This window comes from Nansenia antarctica (assembly GCF_963989245.1).
Source record: "Nansenia antarctica genome assembly, chromosome: 12".
Classification (NCBI taxonomy): Eukaryota; Metazoa; Chordata; class Actinopteri; order Argentiniformes; family Microstomatidae; genus Nansenia; species Nansenia antarctica.
The window spans coordinates 18,938,739-18,954,492 of record NC_137682.1 but is presented as its reverse complement, the minus strand read 5'-3'; the positions used below and the strand labels follow the sequence as shown (position 1 = coordinate 18,954,492).

The window sequence follows — 15,754 nt, the reverse complement described above, 5'->3', positions numbered from 1 at the left end:
TTTTTATTTTTTTTTACACTGGAGAAACAGAGAAACAGTACAAGGGGGGCAATAGAAGTTCTTAGGGACACAGTAGAGGGGAAAGCGGGTGTCTTTAGGAGACGTAGTGGTGAGGGGCAGAAGATGTCTCAGGAGGAGCAGTTAAGGTGTAACCTGAAGAGATGGGTCTTCAGTCTATGACTAAATAAATAAAACAATTACACAAGAACTGTTTAAGTAGTTCAATGAAACTAATATTTTCATTCACAACTTATAAGTTTCACACTATCAAACAAGTCATTCAATAAAAAAGAACAGTGCTTCATTACCAGGCCATTTCATGACAGAATAGCGGTGCTCTGTAGGCTAGAAACGCTTGCTCCTACCCTGCCAGTCTGCACTGATATTAGAGGAGCGGTAACAAGTGCAAAGACTTTGCTGCTGGACTTAAGTAAAATTTCGGGTGTCATATGCCAAATGCTTGTGCGTTCGCCACTATCTTGCTGATGATTCGCTGATTCTGGGATATCACCCTACCCCTCCATCCCAACAACAATCGGAACACGTGAGCGCGCAAAACGGAGGGGTAAGGCTAAGTGGTAGGGGCAAGGGGTGAATATATACATATATATATATATATAAATAATATAATACATGACAGATGAGATCTGTCTCCCCTCACACTACATCCACTTAGTATCTGTCACCAACACTAGTACATGAACCTAATAGGAAGTTGCACTTCTGATAAAAAAAAAGCTTGGATTTCCTCCTCAATGTTGGTTAATTAATTGTCTACAATAGTGCGATGTTGACATACCAATTATCTCTATGTTTATTTTCTGTCCTGCTGTTTAGGGACTGATGTCTCGAACTCTCTTCTCAGACGAAATCTTACTTCCACATATCACACTGAGCACTCTGTTCAATCAAACACGGTCATGACATTCAGATCCTCAGCTGCTGTAGAATGTCTGAATCAACCCTTCACTGCAACAGCGACCTTTTGTTCTAAAAGAGAATGCGTTTTACCAAATAGTGAAGTGAAGTGGAGATACATCACAATTATGATAACTGTAATATCGATTGTCTATATCCTCCCCCCCCCCCCCCCTATCTGTAGACTCTGTGTCCCAGAACTCCTCCCTCTCCTACTCCCAGGAGGTGCGAGGGGCCCAGCGATCTCTGGCCTCGTCCCCAGGAGGGGAGTGCTCCCCGCGCCCCTCCGTGGTCGGCCGCACCGGCCAGAGACCCAGGGGAGACGGCCAGGACGGAGACGCAGCCTCCAACAGGTGTGTGTGTCCGTCCGTTCTCCCTCCCTCCCTCCCTCCCTCCCTCCCTCCCTCTACCTTCCTTCCCCTCCCTTCCTCTCCCTTCCCCTCCCTTCCTTCATCTCCCTTCCTTCCTACTTCCCTCCCTCCCTCCCTCCCTCCCTCCCTCCCTCCCTCCCTTTCCTCCCTTCCTTCCTTCCTTATTTCCTTCCCTCCCTCCCTTCCATTCCTTCAGTACCAGTATACTTTTTTGGGGACAGAGAAGCATTTTGTATTCTTTTGACTCCAAAAGTTTGGATTTGAAATCAAACAATTACTATGAGGTTAAAAGTATAGATTCTTAAATTATTTGATTTGATTATATTGTATAAATCTGATGTTTGGTATTTGTGTACATATGGTTTCACCATTTATGTACCAGAGTGATTGCGAGAGGAAAGTTTGGAGAAAAAAATGCCCAAGATCTACAGTATACCGCCTCATCTATGAAACATGGTGGAGGTGGTGTTACTGTGATAATAATAATAATAATACATTTTATTTGTAATGCACTTTACATAAAGAAATCTTAAAGTGCTAAGTATGGTTGGGCCATAGAACCGGCCATCTTGGCTTAAATAATGATATAACTGCTGACAGCCGTACAGAAATCTTGTCTGCTTAACAACAAGCGAATGCCTCCAAACGCATTGGATGGCATTTTATAAAACAGTAAGACAATGACTTATATATGACCATATGCGAGTTTTTCAGGGCCAAAAAGTGGAACGTTCTTAACTGGTGAAGTAAATCTTCAGATTTAAATCCAATTGAACATTCATTCAAAGATTTTATGCAAAAAACAAACACACCTAAAAACAAACAGAAAATGCAGATGGCTGCAGTTTAAATAATAATAACTTAAATTCATATAGTGCCTTTCAGGGGACCCAAGGTCGCATTACAGACAAACAAACAAACAGTTTAGAGTGCTTAACATAATTTATTAATTTGGACATAATATTAATCTGTCCCAATACTTTCAGTGCTATGAAAAGCACAACAACAACTGCAGATGGCTGGACTATAGGCCTGGCAGATCATCACCAGAGAAGATACCAAGCTTCTCGTGGGGTCAATGGGTTGCAGACTTCAGGCAGTTACTGCATGCAAAGGATTTGTGACCAAATACTAGAATGAAACAAATGAGTGCTTCATTTGGACATGATATGAATCTGTCCCAATACATGAAATAGAGGAACTACGTATACAAATGGTTGTCATTTCTAAATGGTTAAACCAATAAATGTACCCAAATACCCTCAAATAAAAGCTATGAATCTGTACTTTAACCTCATAGTAATAGTTAGTGATTTCAAATCAATCAAGTTTTGGAGGAGAGAGCCAAAAGAAGAAGAAAAAACTTCACTGTCCCTATACTTACGGAGGAGGGTACTGTATAACCTTTGCATGTGTACACCGACTGTTTTGTCTCTGATCTCAACAGCAGTAGCTCCCACAGAGGTGGAGGAGCGGCCCAGGCCTCCAGACAGACCCCCCAGTCGCCTGTGGACGCGGCCCAGCTCGAGCTGCCTGACCTGGGGGCGGAGGATGTCCTGGAGCTGCAGCTGCAGCAGCTCAGCTTGGCCCAGTTCAGCGTGGCCACGATGGAACATGCCATCCCACTGCTCAGGACAGGTGTGTGGTGCCATGTGTGTCCCAGGGTGTTGACCTATTGTCTACCCAATTCATTAGTACGCAAGTGCTCCAGGCAGCGTGTGCTATTCTGTAGATAGAAGACTCTGTTTCTCTCTGTCTCTTATAGACTGTTTGAAGGTATTCATAGCTTTCATGTGACGTCACAGCACAGCTTTTTGCGGGCAAAACCCACGGGCAAAACCCACTTTTTGCGGGTTAATAACTTTGATTTCCCGTGGGTTAGGAAAATAATTCCAACGTGTCCGGATAGAGTAGAAGACAGGGAATCCAACACTATTTGAATGGAGTCGATCCGCCACTCCTATCACCGTGGACACAGCAAGGAGCGAATTCCCGGATATAAATATTCCCTCGCCTCGCTGACAGCGGGAGTTGGGAGTTTCGTCCAGCAGCCGGTGAACGCCCGGTTGATCGAGTTTCATATTAAAAGTATATCTTCTCGGGGTGTCAGCGCGGTGGTTAAGGGCTCAAAATGACCGTATACTGATGGTGAATTTAGCAATAATAGTCTTACATTGTTTGTACCACCTCCATAACCGGTGTTATTCACGTGAAAAGCCAGTCAAGGAGGCACCCTTTGCAGGTCAATAACTTTGATTCTCCGGGGGTTAGGAAAATAATTCCAACGTGTTCGGATAGAGTAGAAGACAGGGAATCCAACACTATTTGAATGGAGTCAATCCTCCACTCCTATCACCGTCGTGTATCTTGATAGTTCTTCATGGGTGAGGTGGTCTAAATAGTAGGCAGCCATGTTGAGCGATGTTGCTATGATACTTTTTGCCCGTCAGGTTGGTGGTTGCTAGGGAAGAAACCACGTGACTGAAAGCTATGAATTACAGTGTGTGTGTGTGTGTGTGTGTGTGTTAACACCCCCTGCCCCCCCCCCCCCCCCACACACACACACACACACACCAACTTCTTTCCTTGCTCAGAAAGTGTGTGAGTGCGTGTTTGTCTAGCATATGCTATTAGTAGAGAGTGTTGTTGAATTTACTTTATCTTTTTCTCTCTCTCTCTCTCCAACCCCCCCCCCCCCCCCCCCCCCCCCCCCTAGACGGTGTGCGTGTGTTCCAGCGTGTGTGTGAGCTGCTCTGTGAGGCGGTGCTGCTTCTCCGAGACAGCGTGTGTGAGCTGGTGTGGGACGACCACAGCCTAGTGGGGATGGAGCTGGCAAGTCAAGGCAGCGTTCTGCTTCAATATGGGAAAGAAATATGAATATAAATGGTTGTACTTTTACTGGGGGGGGGGGGGGGGGGGAGATTAGATTGCCTGTAACAGACACAGACATAGACGTACAGTGTAGTACACACACACACACACACACACACACACACACACACACAGACACAGCAAGGCGAACAACAAATCGGCTGATACCCAAAGGAGTGAAACTTCACATTTGTTGGTTTTTCTTTCTTACCACACCATGTCTGTTGGAGTTACAGTAAATAGTGTATGGAATGCTGCACTGCGAGGTCACACACGCACACACACACACACACTCTGGTGATTTTTACAGTGTAGAGTGATTTTTCTTGTGCCCTGTAGTTAAATGTTCATGTTTCTCTGAGGGGAGACATGCTCTTGTCAAGCCAAGGCCTCTCTCCCCCCGTGGTGTTTATACAGGCCCCTGAGCATGCAACGCTCAAGACTGTTTTGTCATCTTTATCAGGAGACCAGCCTTGTGTGCCAGGTTTTTAGGCTCTCCTGTGAGGGCCGGTATTCCTACTGGCACCAGCAATGTGAAGGGTATCTACTGCCCCCTGCTGGTGACTGTATGCTATTTGTTCGATTTTTTTGCTAAGAAAGGAGGAGGTTTTAGGCTCTTACAGCCAGTTACAGTTACAGGTAGTTACATATCTAAACACATGTTGTGGTTGATGACCAGTCCCAACCTGACCCCGTATCTTCAATATAATCCCAAAATGAAGAACAGATGGCTAATGGACCTGTCGCTAAGCCACGCCCCAAAATAGAAATTGTCCAATCGTATCACAGCAAGTCACGACAGGCAGAAAACTCGCTAATATCTGATGGTGAAAAGCTTCTAGACTACGGTAAATATTTTTGTCATCTTTAAAAAAAAAATGTGTATTACTTGCTGTGGTAAATCAGAAATCAGAAATGTGCCAACTCCCGCCATTGAATGTCGTTCAGTCACGGTCGGTCAGTCAGTCACTGTCAGTGAAGCGTTGTTTGTTTGTCTGAGTTTTCAAAGGGGGCGTGGCTTAGCGATAGGTCCATTTCAGTCCCACGGGTAGGTGAGAATAACCACGTCTTGGTGTTTCTATCTGGATTTCAGAAGGAGAAGCTGCAGGCCTCTATGGAGGCGTTGGGGGACATTATGTATCACCACCGTAAGAGCTGCTCACCTGACAGTCCACAGAACTCCCTGGTCCACCACAGGATGGCCTACACAGGGACGGCTGTTTTCACCATCAGATTGCTCCAGACCATCCTGCCGCTGGAGAAGGTGTGTGTGTGTGTGTGTGTGTGTGTGTGTGTGTGTGTGAGTGTGTGAGTGTGTGTGTGTGTGTGTGTGTGTGAGAGAGAGTGAGAGAGTGAGAGAGTGAGAGAGTGAGAGAGTGAGAGAGTGAGAGAGTGTGTGTGACGTACTTCATCATTTCCCCCCCCCCCCCCCCCCACCCTTGGTTTTCACCTCAGGCCTGCCAGAACCTTCCGGAGAGCACGGCAGCGGCCATTTTCCTGCTGTCCCTGGACACGCCCTTCAGCGCGGCGTTCCCCAGCATGCACGAGTCGGCGGTGGCGTACCTGGAGCAGGTGAACCCCGACGGACACGCCCTCTACAGGAGGACGGCGCGGGCGGCCCTCTGGATGGAGTCTACCTGTGGCTTCCTGAAGGACACTCAGGCTGAGGTACGGAAGCCCAGCTGATAGGTCAAAGACTGTCACATGTCATACCTCCCAAAAGTGAATTAAAAGAAGTCGAAGCCGCACACTCAAGTTCCAGATGGAACAAAATGTGGTTTAATAGGACTTTTGTCAAGTCTTAAATACACACACACAGTGCAAGACAGCCATTATATAGTCAGGTAGGCTAATTGAATAGATAGCACCTCTGAGAGTACACCTGAGTGGGATTACAATGGCGTCATAAGTACATGAATCAAACGCAATCAAAACAATCAGTGTCACAAGTAGGCTATATACACTAACTCAAGGTACCTCCAAAAGTGATCTGATGATCTGCTGAAAATGGCTGGGGGGGCCTTGTTTTATTCCGTTCCATATGTTAACTGATTAGCAGCGCTAGATCGTTTGAAGTGTTTGTGAAAGTAGTCACGCCCCCTGCCCTGCCTCTGTGTAGCTTATCGTCGATCCGGTGCAAACCGCCACAAGCATAGAGACTGGCTTGACTTGTCAGTGATACCCGGCGTATCTTTTTTCAGTTCACCGTCGTACGAGGGGGATTCATATAGAAGGTGAACTGTGTGTCTGTTGGTCTGTACAGGGGGAAAAGAACTGGCTGGAGTTGTTGGAGTTGGCGGAGCAAGCCATAGAGGGACTTCCATATCACCAACACTTACCCATCGTCAAGGAATGCGTTCAGATCTGCTCCTACCTGTAAGATGATGATGATGATGATGATGATGATAATGCATTTATTTTGTATAGTGCTTTTCTCAGTACTCAAAGACACTAAAAAGAATGCCTAATGGACCTATCGCTAAGCCACACCCCAAAATAGAAATTGTCCAATCATATCACAGCAAAAGTCACTACAGGCAGAAAACACTAAAGGACACACAACTCGCTAATATCTGATGGTGAACATTTTCTAGACTAAATATCCTTGTCATCTTTAAAGAAATTTGCCAACTCCCGCCATTGTAAGTCATTGAATGTCATTCAGTCAAGGTGCCGTGGCTTAGCGAGAGGTCCATTGTGTGGGTTAGCAGTGGCTCTGCATTTGCTGTATGCAACTTATATCCAAATGTTCAAAGCTCTTGAACTAAGAGTAGTAAAAGGGAGAAAGTCACCGTGTCACCTAACAAGGCGTCGCACCCATCGAATTCATTGAGTCCTTGGTATTGGTATGTATTGGTATTCTTTGTAAATTGATCATTGCATACGATGCAGTACATTGTAATGTGGTCTTCACCTTGGGGCGGTGGTGGCGGCACAGGAGGTAGAGCCGGCGTCTAATGATCGCAAGGTCGGCAGATCGGAGGTTCGAGTCCCGGCTGGCCACATGTCGAAGTGTCCTTGGGCAAGACACTGAACCCCAAATCGTTCCCAATGAGCGGGTCCCGGCGGCCTTCCGTGGTAGCTTGCCGCACATTGTTGTGTGAATATGTGTGTGTGGACGGGTGAATGAGAGGCCGTCGTAAAGCGCTCTGGAATAAGTCAGTCCATTTAACATTTTACCTATGTGAAGAGGTGTGGTCTGTTCTCAAGAGAACTGATTCGTCAGGGTTGGTTCCTAACGGTGGTCGCTTGCCTGTCAGGTGGAGGTTTGAGCAGCCCAGCCCTCTGCTCCAGAGAGAGAGTCAGCAGGTGCTCCTGAAGCTCCTGTCTCATCCGCTGCTCCCTGTCAAGACGGAGACCTACAGCTGCACTCTCAGAGTGGTCAAGGTGAGGGGGGCCGCTATAAAGAACAGCCTAGCGCTTGTGAATGGCCATTTACCGTAGTCATTTTTCTAGTATGGCCACAGTCATTGATGAACTTTGACCCCCGTCAGGACTGTCTGGGCCTTCAGAACGTGCCCAGGCCCGGGTCATCATCAGTCTGCAGCGGGGTACACTTCCTCCTCCACCCCCGAGTCCTCTACGAGATCATCGCCTTTGGCCTCCAGGACCCAGCTGGAAAGGTGTGTGTGTGTGTGTGTGTGTGTGTGTGTCTAACTGTGTGTCTAACTGTGTGTCTAACTGTGTGTCTGACTGTGTGTCTGACTGTGTGTCTGTCTGTGTGTCTGTGTGTCTGTGTGTCTGTGTGTCTGTGTGTCTGTCTGTCTGTCTGTGTGTCTGTGTGTGTGTGTGTCTGTGTGTGTGTGTGTGTGTGTCTGTGTCTGTGTGTGTGTGTGTCTGTCTGTCTGTGTGTCTGTCTGTCTGTCTGTGTGTCTGTGTGTGTGTGTGTGTCTGTCTGTGTGTGTGTCTGTCTGTCTGTGTGTGTGTGTGTGTCTGTGTGTGCGTGTGTGTGTGTGCCCATCTGTCCTTGTAGATTGTTGAAAACGACCACGTCATCTCCTCTCTAGTGGGTGCTTAAGGTCATATTAGGCTGAGATTTGACGTTGAGGAAATGTTGCGCTATGAATACAATGTCGTCAAGCACTAACCCCTACTCCCTCTCTTGAAAAAGAGCGATGTATAAAAGCGATGTATTATGCCGCGGTGGGGTTCAATAGTTTATGCGTTGATCCATAGGTGAATTCCGCTGCCAAGGATATCCTTCTGTTTCTGCTGAAAGGGCGATTGATGATGACAGCGTCAACCTGGGGCAGATTTAACGAAGCACTTTACCCGGTCATCCCCATATTACAGGTACTGCACACGTCCGACAGGTCACACTCAAACGGCTGGCATACCCGCTGGATTAAAAAAAAAAAAGGAAAAAAACACAGAGAGCTCATAAAGTGAAATCAAATTTAGAACCTGTTCTACAGCACTTAGGGGAACAGTGGCCTTTGCAGGATTTTTTTATTTATTCATTTCTTTTGTAATCAAAGTGTAATTTTCTGCGTCCTCGACAACACCCGTAACGTTTTTGAGCCGCTCCGAGGCAATGTTTTGTTATTTGCTCATTTGCATATCCCGCGATATGCTGTTGCTGTAGTTCCCGTTGACAACAACAAGCTTTTTTTATTTATTATTAAACGTTCAGTCTGAAGCGAGGGAAATGCAGAAAATGGAGCATGAATATGCATAAGATCTTGACAAGGTCATGAAGTTTTATTTAATTTGTCTAAGGCCATTAAGCAATAGGGCCTGTCATGTCCACCAAGGCGCGAGGAAAGCGTCTGTAATCAGAGTGATGCATTTTTAGTTACTGTTGTTCTCAGTTGGAATCCCTGGGTGTTACTCATTCTATGGTGTGTGTGTGTCTGTGTGTGTGTGTCTGTGTCTGTGTGCGCTCACACTCTTTTGTGTGTTTGTGTGTGTGTGTGTGTGTGTGTGTGTTGTAGAGCTACGCAGGCACCGAGGACGCACTGGGGAACTGTGTCCTGTTGATAAGCGAAGTGACGAATGAGAACAGAGATGGCGTGTTTCCAGACACCACCAAGTTGAGAGCGGCGCTACGACTACTCTTCGCTAAACAAACGACGTGAGTGTGTTTGTGTGTCGTGTTTGTGTGTCGTGTTTGTTTGTTTTTAGGAGGAGCGTGTTTACTCGCTTGCTGTATGTGCACGAGGGGGAAGTTTGTGTGTGTGTCTGTGTGTACAGTACATGTGTTTGTTTATAATATAGAAGAGAGATGACTCACCAGACAGCTTCAAACACACACACACACACACACACACACACACACACACACGCACGCACACTAGGGTTGCAACGGTTCTCGTTTTTTTTTACGGACGGTACGGTTTGCGTTCCACAGCTCAATTCACTAGTGAACCGTGACGGTTTTCGTTTTTCGTTTTCGTTTTTTTTTTTTTTTTTTTTTTTTTTTTTACCTTTATTTTACCAGGAAGTCACATTGAGATTAAAACCTCTTTTACAAGAGAGACCTGGCCAAGACAGGGTCAAAATAGTAGCTTAAAAAAACAGTTCAGATAACAAGACAGGACATAAGACAGTGGCAACAATACAATAGACAAACAATGGTAGGGGTATTTACAAGGTGATTAAAACATTGAGAAGTCTAACCAAAGCAGGTACAGCGAGCGGTGACCACATCCTTTAATCTACGCTTTAAGATACTTATGGAAATAAGGGCCTCTAATTTAAAAGTAGTCTGTAGGTCATTCCAAGACCAAGGGCCATAATAAGACAAGCTTGCCCTTCCAACATTGTTCATGATAAGTGGCACCTTGTATTGTAGCCATCTACGAGACCTGAGACCCGAGCCACTCGGTATAGGGATGAACTTCAGGCCCAGATAATTCGGTAAGAAGCCAGAGATGATTTTAAACACAAGAGTGTACCAGTGTTGGAGCCTTCTGACAGAAAGAGATGGCCATCCAACCAGACTATACAGTGTACAGTGATGGGTCCTGAAGGCACTATTGGTGATGTATCTTAGAACTGAATGATACAGGGGGTCTAGCTTGGATAAAGTGGACAGAGAAGCAAACCTATATACCAGGGGTGCTCACACTTTTTGGAACCAAGATCTACTTTTCAAGTAGCCAGTCTGCCAAGATCTACCAGTCTAGTTTCAACATCGCAAACGTACATGCACGTACTACAAACACACACACACACACACACACACACACACACACACACACACACACACACACACACACACACATTTGCCAGTCTGCATAGGGAGCCATAGCACAAACCCTCCCTCTCTCTCCCCCTCTCTCTCCCTCTCTCTCTCTCACTCTCTTACACACACACACACACACACACACACACACACACACACACACACACACACACACACACACACACACTCACTTTCTCTCACTCACACACTGACAGCCAGTCTGCAGTACCATAGCCAACTACTGATCCAACAAACAGAAAAGTAAACCAGATACAAAACAGGTAGTTCCCTAGTTTGAAAGGAGGAAATAAATGCATTTCTCTACCTTAGTGGGAGACCTGGCACTGGGAGGAGGCAGCTAGTTTCTAATAGTCAGGGCTGTAGGAGCTGGTTGCAAGGTGTCATCAGCCACTGTGGATCTGTCATCGAAAAGGCAATCTGCAGCCTCAAGAAACTTTTTTCACAATTTCACCGTCTTTGAATGACTTCTTGTGTTTAACAAGAACGTGACTGACGCGATAAGAAGCTATCGTTGCAGCCGTACGTTTTCGCTCTTTTGCCACATTTCCCTTCTTCGAAATAGCCATCGTAGATTTGCTGATCAGACAGACGCATTTCCAATATCACATCGCCACACAAAAGCCATAGTGAGGATGGATGATAGGCAAACTTTTTTTTTCGTTTTCGTTTTCGTTTTTTTTTCTTTTTTTTTTTTCTTTTTTTTTTCCAATGCCATGCGATCTACCCATACTACCTTTGCGATCGACCGGTCGATCGCGATCGACGTATTGGGCACCCCTGCTATATACTGTATCACCATAATCCAATTGTGAAAGGAAAAGGGCGGAGACAAGACGTTTTCTGGAAGCCAAGGAAAAGCAAGATTTAAATCTATACAGGAAGCCCACTGTACGCTTAAGCTTTATGGCGAGAAGATCAATTTGGCCGCGTTCGTAAATTATCTCTGAGAGCGCCGGAGCGTCCACGTGAATGCCTCGAACGCGGCCTTTGGTCAGAGGTCGAGTTGGTCTGGAACGTTTGTTTCTGAACCGAACCGTACCGAAAACCGTGACCCAAAATACCGAACCGTACCGAACCGTGGGCCAACTGAACCGTTGCACCCCTAACGCACACACACACGCACACACACACACACACACACACACACTCACCAGACAGCTTCAAACACGCACACACACATGCACACACACACACACACACACACACACAAACACACACACACACGTGTTATGCTTGCTGTATGTGTGTGAGAGGGAAGTGTGTACGTGCGTGTGCGTGTGTGTGCGTGCGTGTGCGTGTGTGTGTGTGTGGTCTGTGTGTTTGAAGCTGTCTGGTGAGTGTGCGTGTATGTGTGTGTGTGTGTGTGTGTGGTCTGTGTGTTTGAAGCTGTCTGGTGAGTGTGCGTGTATGTGTGTGTGTGTGTGTGTGGTCTGTGTGTGTGAAGCTGTCTGGTGAGCCTGACATGGGCTCTCTGGGGGCCTTGCTGCGGAACCAGACAACTGTCTGGCAGGCTAAGTATTCCGCTCTGCAGCCCCTCTGATGGGCGTGTTACCGCTGCCTCCCGTTACCAGGTGATGTGCTCATCAACTTTGACTGGAAGCTCCGTGGTGCTTATGTAAAACAGGCTCTCCGCATACTGTCATACAAGCCCTGCTCCGTGGAACATGGAGATTTATTCCCCCCCCTATCCATCTTGATGCATTGTAACACGTCTCGCAGCTCTCTCTCTCCTCCTGAGAAATTGTCTAGATCGATAGAATCCATCGTTTTTTCATACTTAACCACCCTGATTGGCGGACAGACCGACCGATCGATTTATTTATTACGCACAGCGCCGTAGTTTTTATTTCATCGTTTTCAGTTTCTGTCGGCGTATGTTGCTGAATGTGTGTTATGGGTTCCTTCTCAGTCAGTCAGGTGGTGTACCCCAGACAAAAATAGATTGTTTAGCTCAGACGTGTGTGTGTGTGTGTGTGTGTGTGTGTGTGTGTGTGTGTGTGTGTGAATCGCAGGGTCCGAGTGGCAGCGGTACAACACCTGCTGCCCCACCTGACCAGCACTGAGGGGGTTAACACGGCCAGACCCCCCCTAGACGCTCCTGTCCTCTCCTCTCTCCCCTCCCTCTACTGCCTCCACGGCGCCCTGGACATCAGACTGGACAGCAGCGACAGGTCATTCCTCAAGGTACGGATACACACATGCGCAAACACACACACACACACACACACCCATGAAGGTACTGTGCACACACACATTCACGACACACAAACACAGACACAAAGGCACACACACGCACACACATGCAGGTACTGTGCACACACACATACACGACACACAAACACAGACACAAAGGCACACACACGCACACACATTGCAGGTACTGTGCACACACACATACATGACACACGAAAGCACACACAAACACAGACACAAAGGCACACACACACATGCAGGTACTGTGCACACCAGGGTTTCCGTTAACCGGTAATTACCGGTCTTTGTCCGATAAAATCTGTTGAAGTCCGACATATTTAAACCTCTTCGGTCATATTGTCCGGTGAAAATAACCGCTAAACGCAGTAGCCCATTCGGCGGTAACCCGCCCCATCTGGCAACCCTGTCTCTCAACGGCGCGAGTACCGTAGTTTAGTCAGTTACCGTAATTTAGTTTGATCTAGTCTAAATAAAACCACTGCAGTGACCGGAGTCAAGGTTATTGTTCTGCGTGTTTTGGATGTGCTAGAGCACAGTGAATGACCACCGAGGGCCGTGAGATGCGGCTAGTAAAGGACGCTAGAGGCCATCTCAACCCCGTTCATTGATTGAGCCTGCCGTGCCCGTTCCAGCCCTGAGTCGGGAGAAGTACTACGGGAGTAGTGCGCTACTATCGACAACCTGGGCTACTGGTACCATTAGATTAGGATTGATTAGATTAGGTTGACAATACCACACTACATTTGAGTTTAGGGATATCAATGTTATATATTTGTGTATGTTTTATCTTTATGTATTAAATGTTATAATTGTTTCACATTTGAGACCTGTCTTCCCCCACTCAGTTATTCAGTCGGTGTCCATCATTTTAGTCTATCTATAGATTCTATAGTGTTAGAGTTTAATTTGTGCCACTAAGGTGAAATAGTCCACGGGTGTGTATCCCCCCCGATACATCCTCCTCATTCTCATACTCCCGAGTCAGAGAAAGTATGATTTGACAGGCAGCTAGACTTAATGCCTTCCCAATCAGCGAGACGTGGTTATAGAAATTACGTTGTTTTATTGATAAAAAGGGTAAAACTGGAAAGAGAATATAAAAAACGTACATTACTGTCGTGAAACTATTTAACACACTTCAGTTAACGTAATGTCCGTTCATTGATCGATCGATGCAGTCCGTTCAAATAGCCAACAAAAGCTAAACTAGGCATACTTAAAATTACCAATTACATACTCAAATCCCATTAATGCAATTGAAATAAACATCTTAAAGTAGCCTACAGTCGTAATTCAAAGTAGCAAAGGTGACTAGGCTGCCCAGTGTGGCGCATGCGAATCATGAAAGCCTATATTATTATATAGTTCGCGATCTAATCGTATCGGATGAGAAATGGACATTAAATGGCCTATATAGGCTACACAACAGCTAATCACCGCGACAAACACCTATATTATATTCTAATATGATGACCGGAATTTTTCCCGTTTGTCCGACAAATTGAAATCTTCCCGGACACGTTGACCGGCACCCTGGTGCACACACACACATACATGACACACGAAAGCACACACAAACACAGACACAAAGGCACACACACACACACATGCAGGTACTGTGCACACACACATACATGACACACGAAAGCACACACAAACACAGACGCAAAGGCACACACACACACACACACATGCAGGTACTGTGCACACACACACGTGTACGTGTGATTGTCACTGTGACCGTTGGCAGGTGGAGTCAGTGGAGAAGCTCTTTGGGATCCTGACCTCTGAGACAGTGGACCTCACCCTCAGGAGATCAGCAGCTGAACAGCTCGCTGTCGTCCTCCAAGGTAAAACATCAGTAGCCTTGAACAATAAAGTAGCATCATGCCATTGATGATACGATTACCGCTGGACATGACTGGATGACTGTAATCTACCGTTACAATAATACACTCCACAGTTAGGAAAGCGTGTGAGAACTGAAGCATCTGGTGGATGTTGTTTTGCAGGAGAAAAGACAGGAAAATGGGCCATTAAAAAAAAAAAAAAAAAGAACATTTGGCATACAAGCTACATTTTAAGATCGGAAGACAATTTTTTCTGTGTCAAAAAAAAAGAAGCTTCTTCTGCAAGAGGGCAGGTCTCCTCCCACGACCATATGTTTTGGGCAGATTGATGAGGTTGCTAGGTAGAGGAGTGTCATAGGAAATAAAGACGTTCTCAAGTTTAGGATTCCATCCCAATTCATTTGTGCCAATTCAGTTGTTGATTGATTTGGGTTCTGTTTTTTCCCACAGACACCTCTATGCACCCTGTGTTGAAGAGTCTCGGCTTAACGGATAAAGTCATTTCTTTTATTACGCTCAGTGTGAACGGCAACATGAAGGTAAAATGTGTGTGTACGTGTGTGTGTCTGTACGTGTGTGTGTGCGTGTGCGCATGTGCGTGTGTGTGTGCGTGTGTGTGTGCGCGTGTGTGTGTGCGTGTTCCTCCCGGTCGTCCCCAAAAAAACCTGCCTGCATTGAAGTGTGTGTGATCTGAGGATGAAGCGAGGGCCGTGGTGTCAGACAGGACCCAGTCTGCTCTGATTCGTGTCAGTTGGTTAATCCACGGCTCCCTAGGCTGTGATCGGCTCGTTCTGTGGGATTGAATTAAAACCTCCTAACGGAGGGGAAATGGCCCAGAATTGGCCACATCTCCTCAGACAGAAGTTGGAGGTCGTAGAGCAGATCAACAATACTAGAACATAGGGGCGCTTAGGTGGCGTAGCGGGTTAAGCGTCGACCATGTAACCGCAGGGTCCCCGGTTCGATTCCGGCCGGGGACATATCCTGCATGTCATCCCTCCTCTCTCTCACCCATCCTTCCTGTCATAATCTATACTGTACTGTCAATAAAAATGAAAAATACGAGTGGGACTGCCCCACTCAAAAAAAACAATAAAAAAATAATAATACTAGAACATAACCCCAGCCGCAGCTATCGGAGACTGCCGGTGCGTTGTAGGGTTGCAGTCTGTCCTGTCTAGATGTCAGAGCCCCGTCTATGACATGCCCTTTTAGCTCGCTGCCTGTTAGAGCTGATCTAATGCGACACTAACACAATAAAGCAACATCCTGTCCTATCGTGGCTTACAGGTTACAGCTGTCTGCCGCTCTGCATATGATAG

The 15,754-nt window shown here is 46.4% G+C and overlaps 1 protein-coding gene across 1 annotated transcript in view; it reads left to right on the top strand.

The window, feature by feature from the left end:
* rttn (rotatin) overlaps nt 1-15,754 on the top strand; it is a gene marked incomplete at both ends in the record, with an annotated part of 56,946 nt that overhangs the window by 3,614 nt on the left and 37,578 nt on the right. Inside the window, 13 exons of the mRNA XM_080543615.1 lie at nt 1,103-1,271; nt 2,737-2,927; nt 4,006-4,121; nt 5,254-5,424; nt 5,616-5,828; nt 6,424-6,536; nt 7,421-7,547; nt 7,655-7,783; nt 8,337-8,453; nt 9,095-9,234; nt 12,381-12,552; nt 14,333-14,432; nt 14,883-14,971. Of these exons, the coding sequence (XP_080399741.1) occupies nt 1,103-1,271; nt 2,737-2,927; nt 4,006-4,121; nt 5,254-5,424; nt 5,616-5,828; nt 6,424-6,536; nt 7,421-7,547; nt 7,655-7,783; nt 8,337-8,453; nt 9,095-9,234; nt 12,381-12,552; nt 14,333-14,432; nt 14,883-14,971 (1,847 nt within the window). The remainder of the gene's footprint in view (nt 1-1,102; nt 1,272-2,736; nt 2,928-4,005; nt 4,122-5,253; nt 5,425-5,615; nt 5,829-6,423; nt 6,537-7,420; nt 7,548-7,654; nt 7,784-8,336; nt 8,454-9,094; nt 9,235-12,380; nt 12,553-14,332; nt 14,433-14,882; nt 14,972-15,754) is intronic.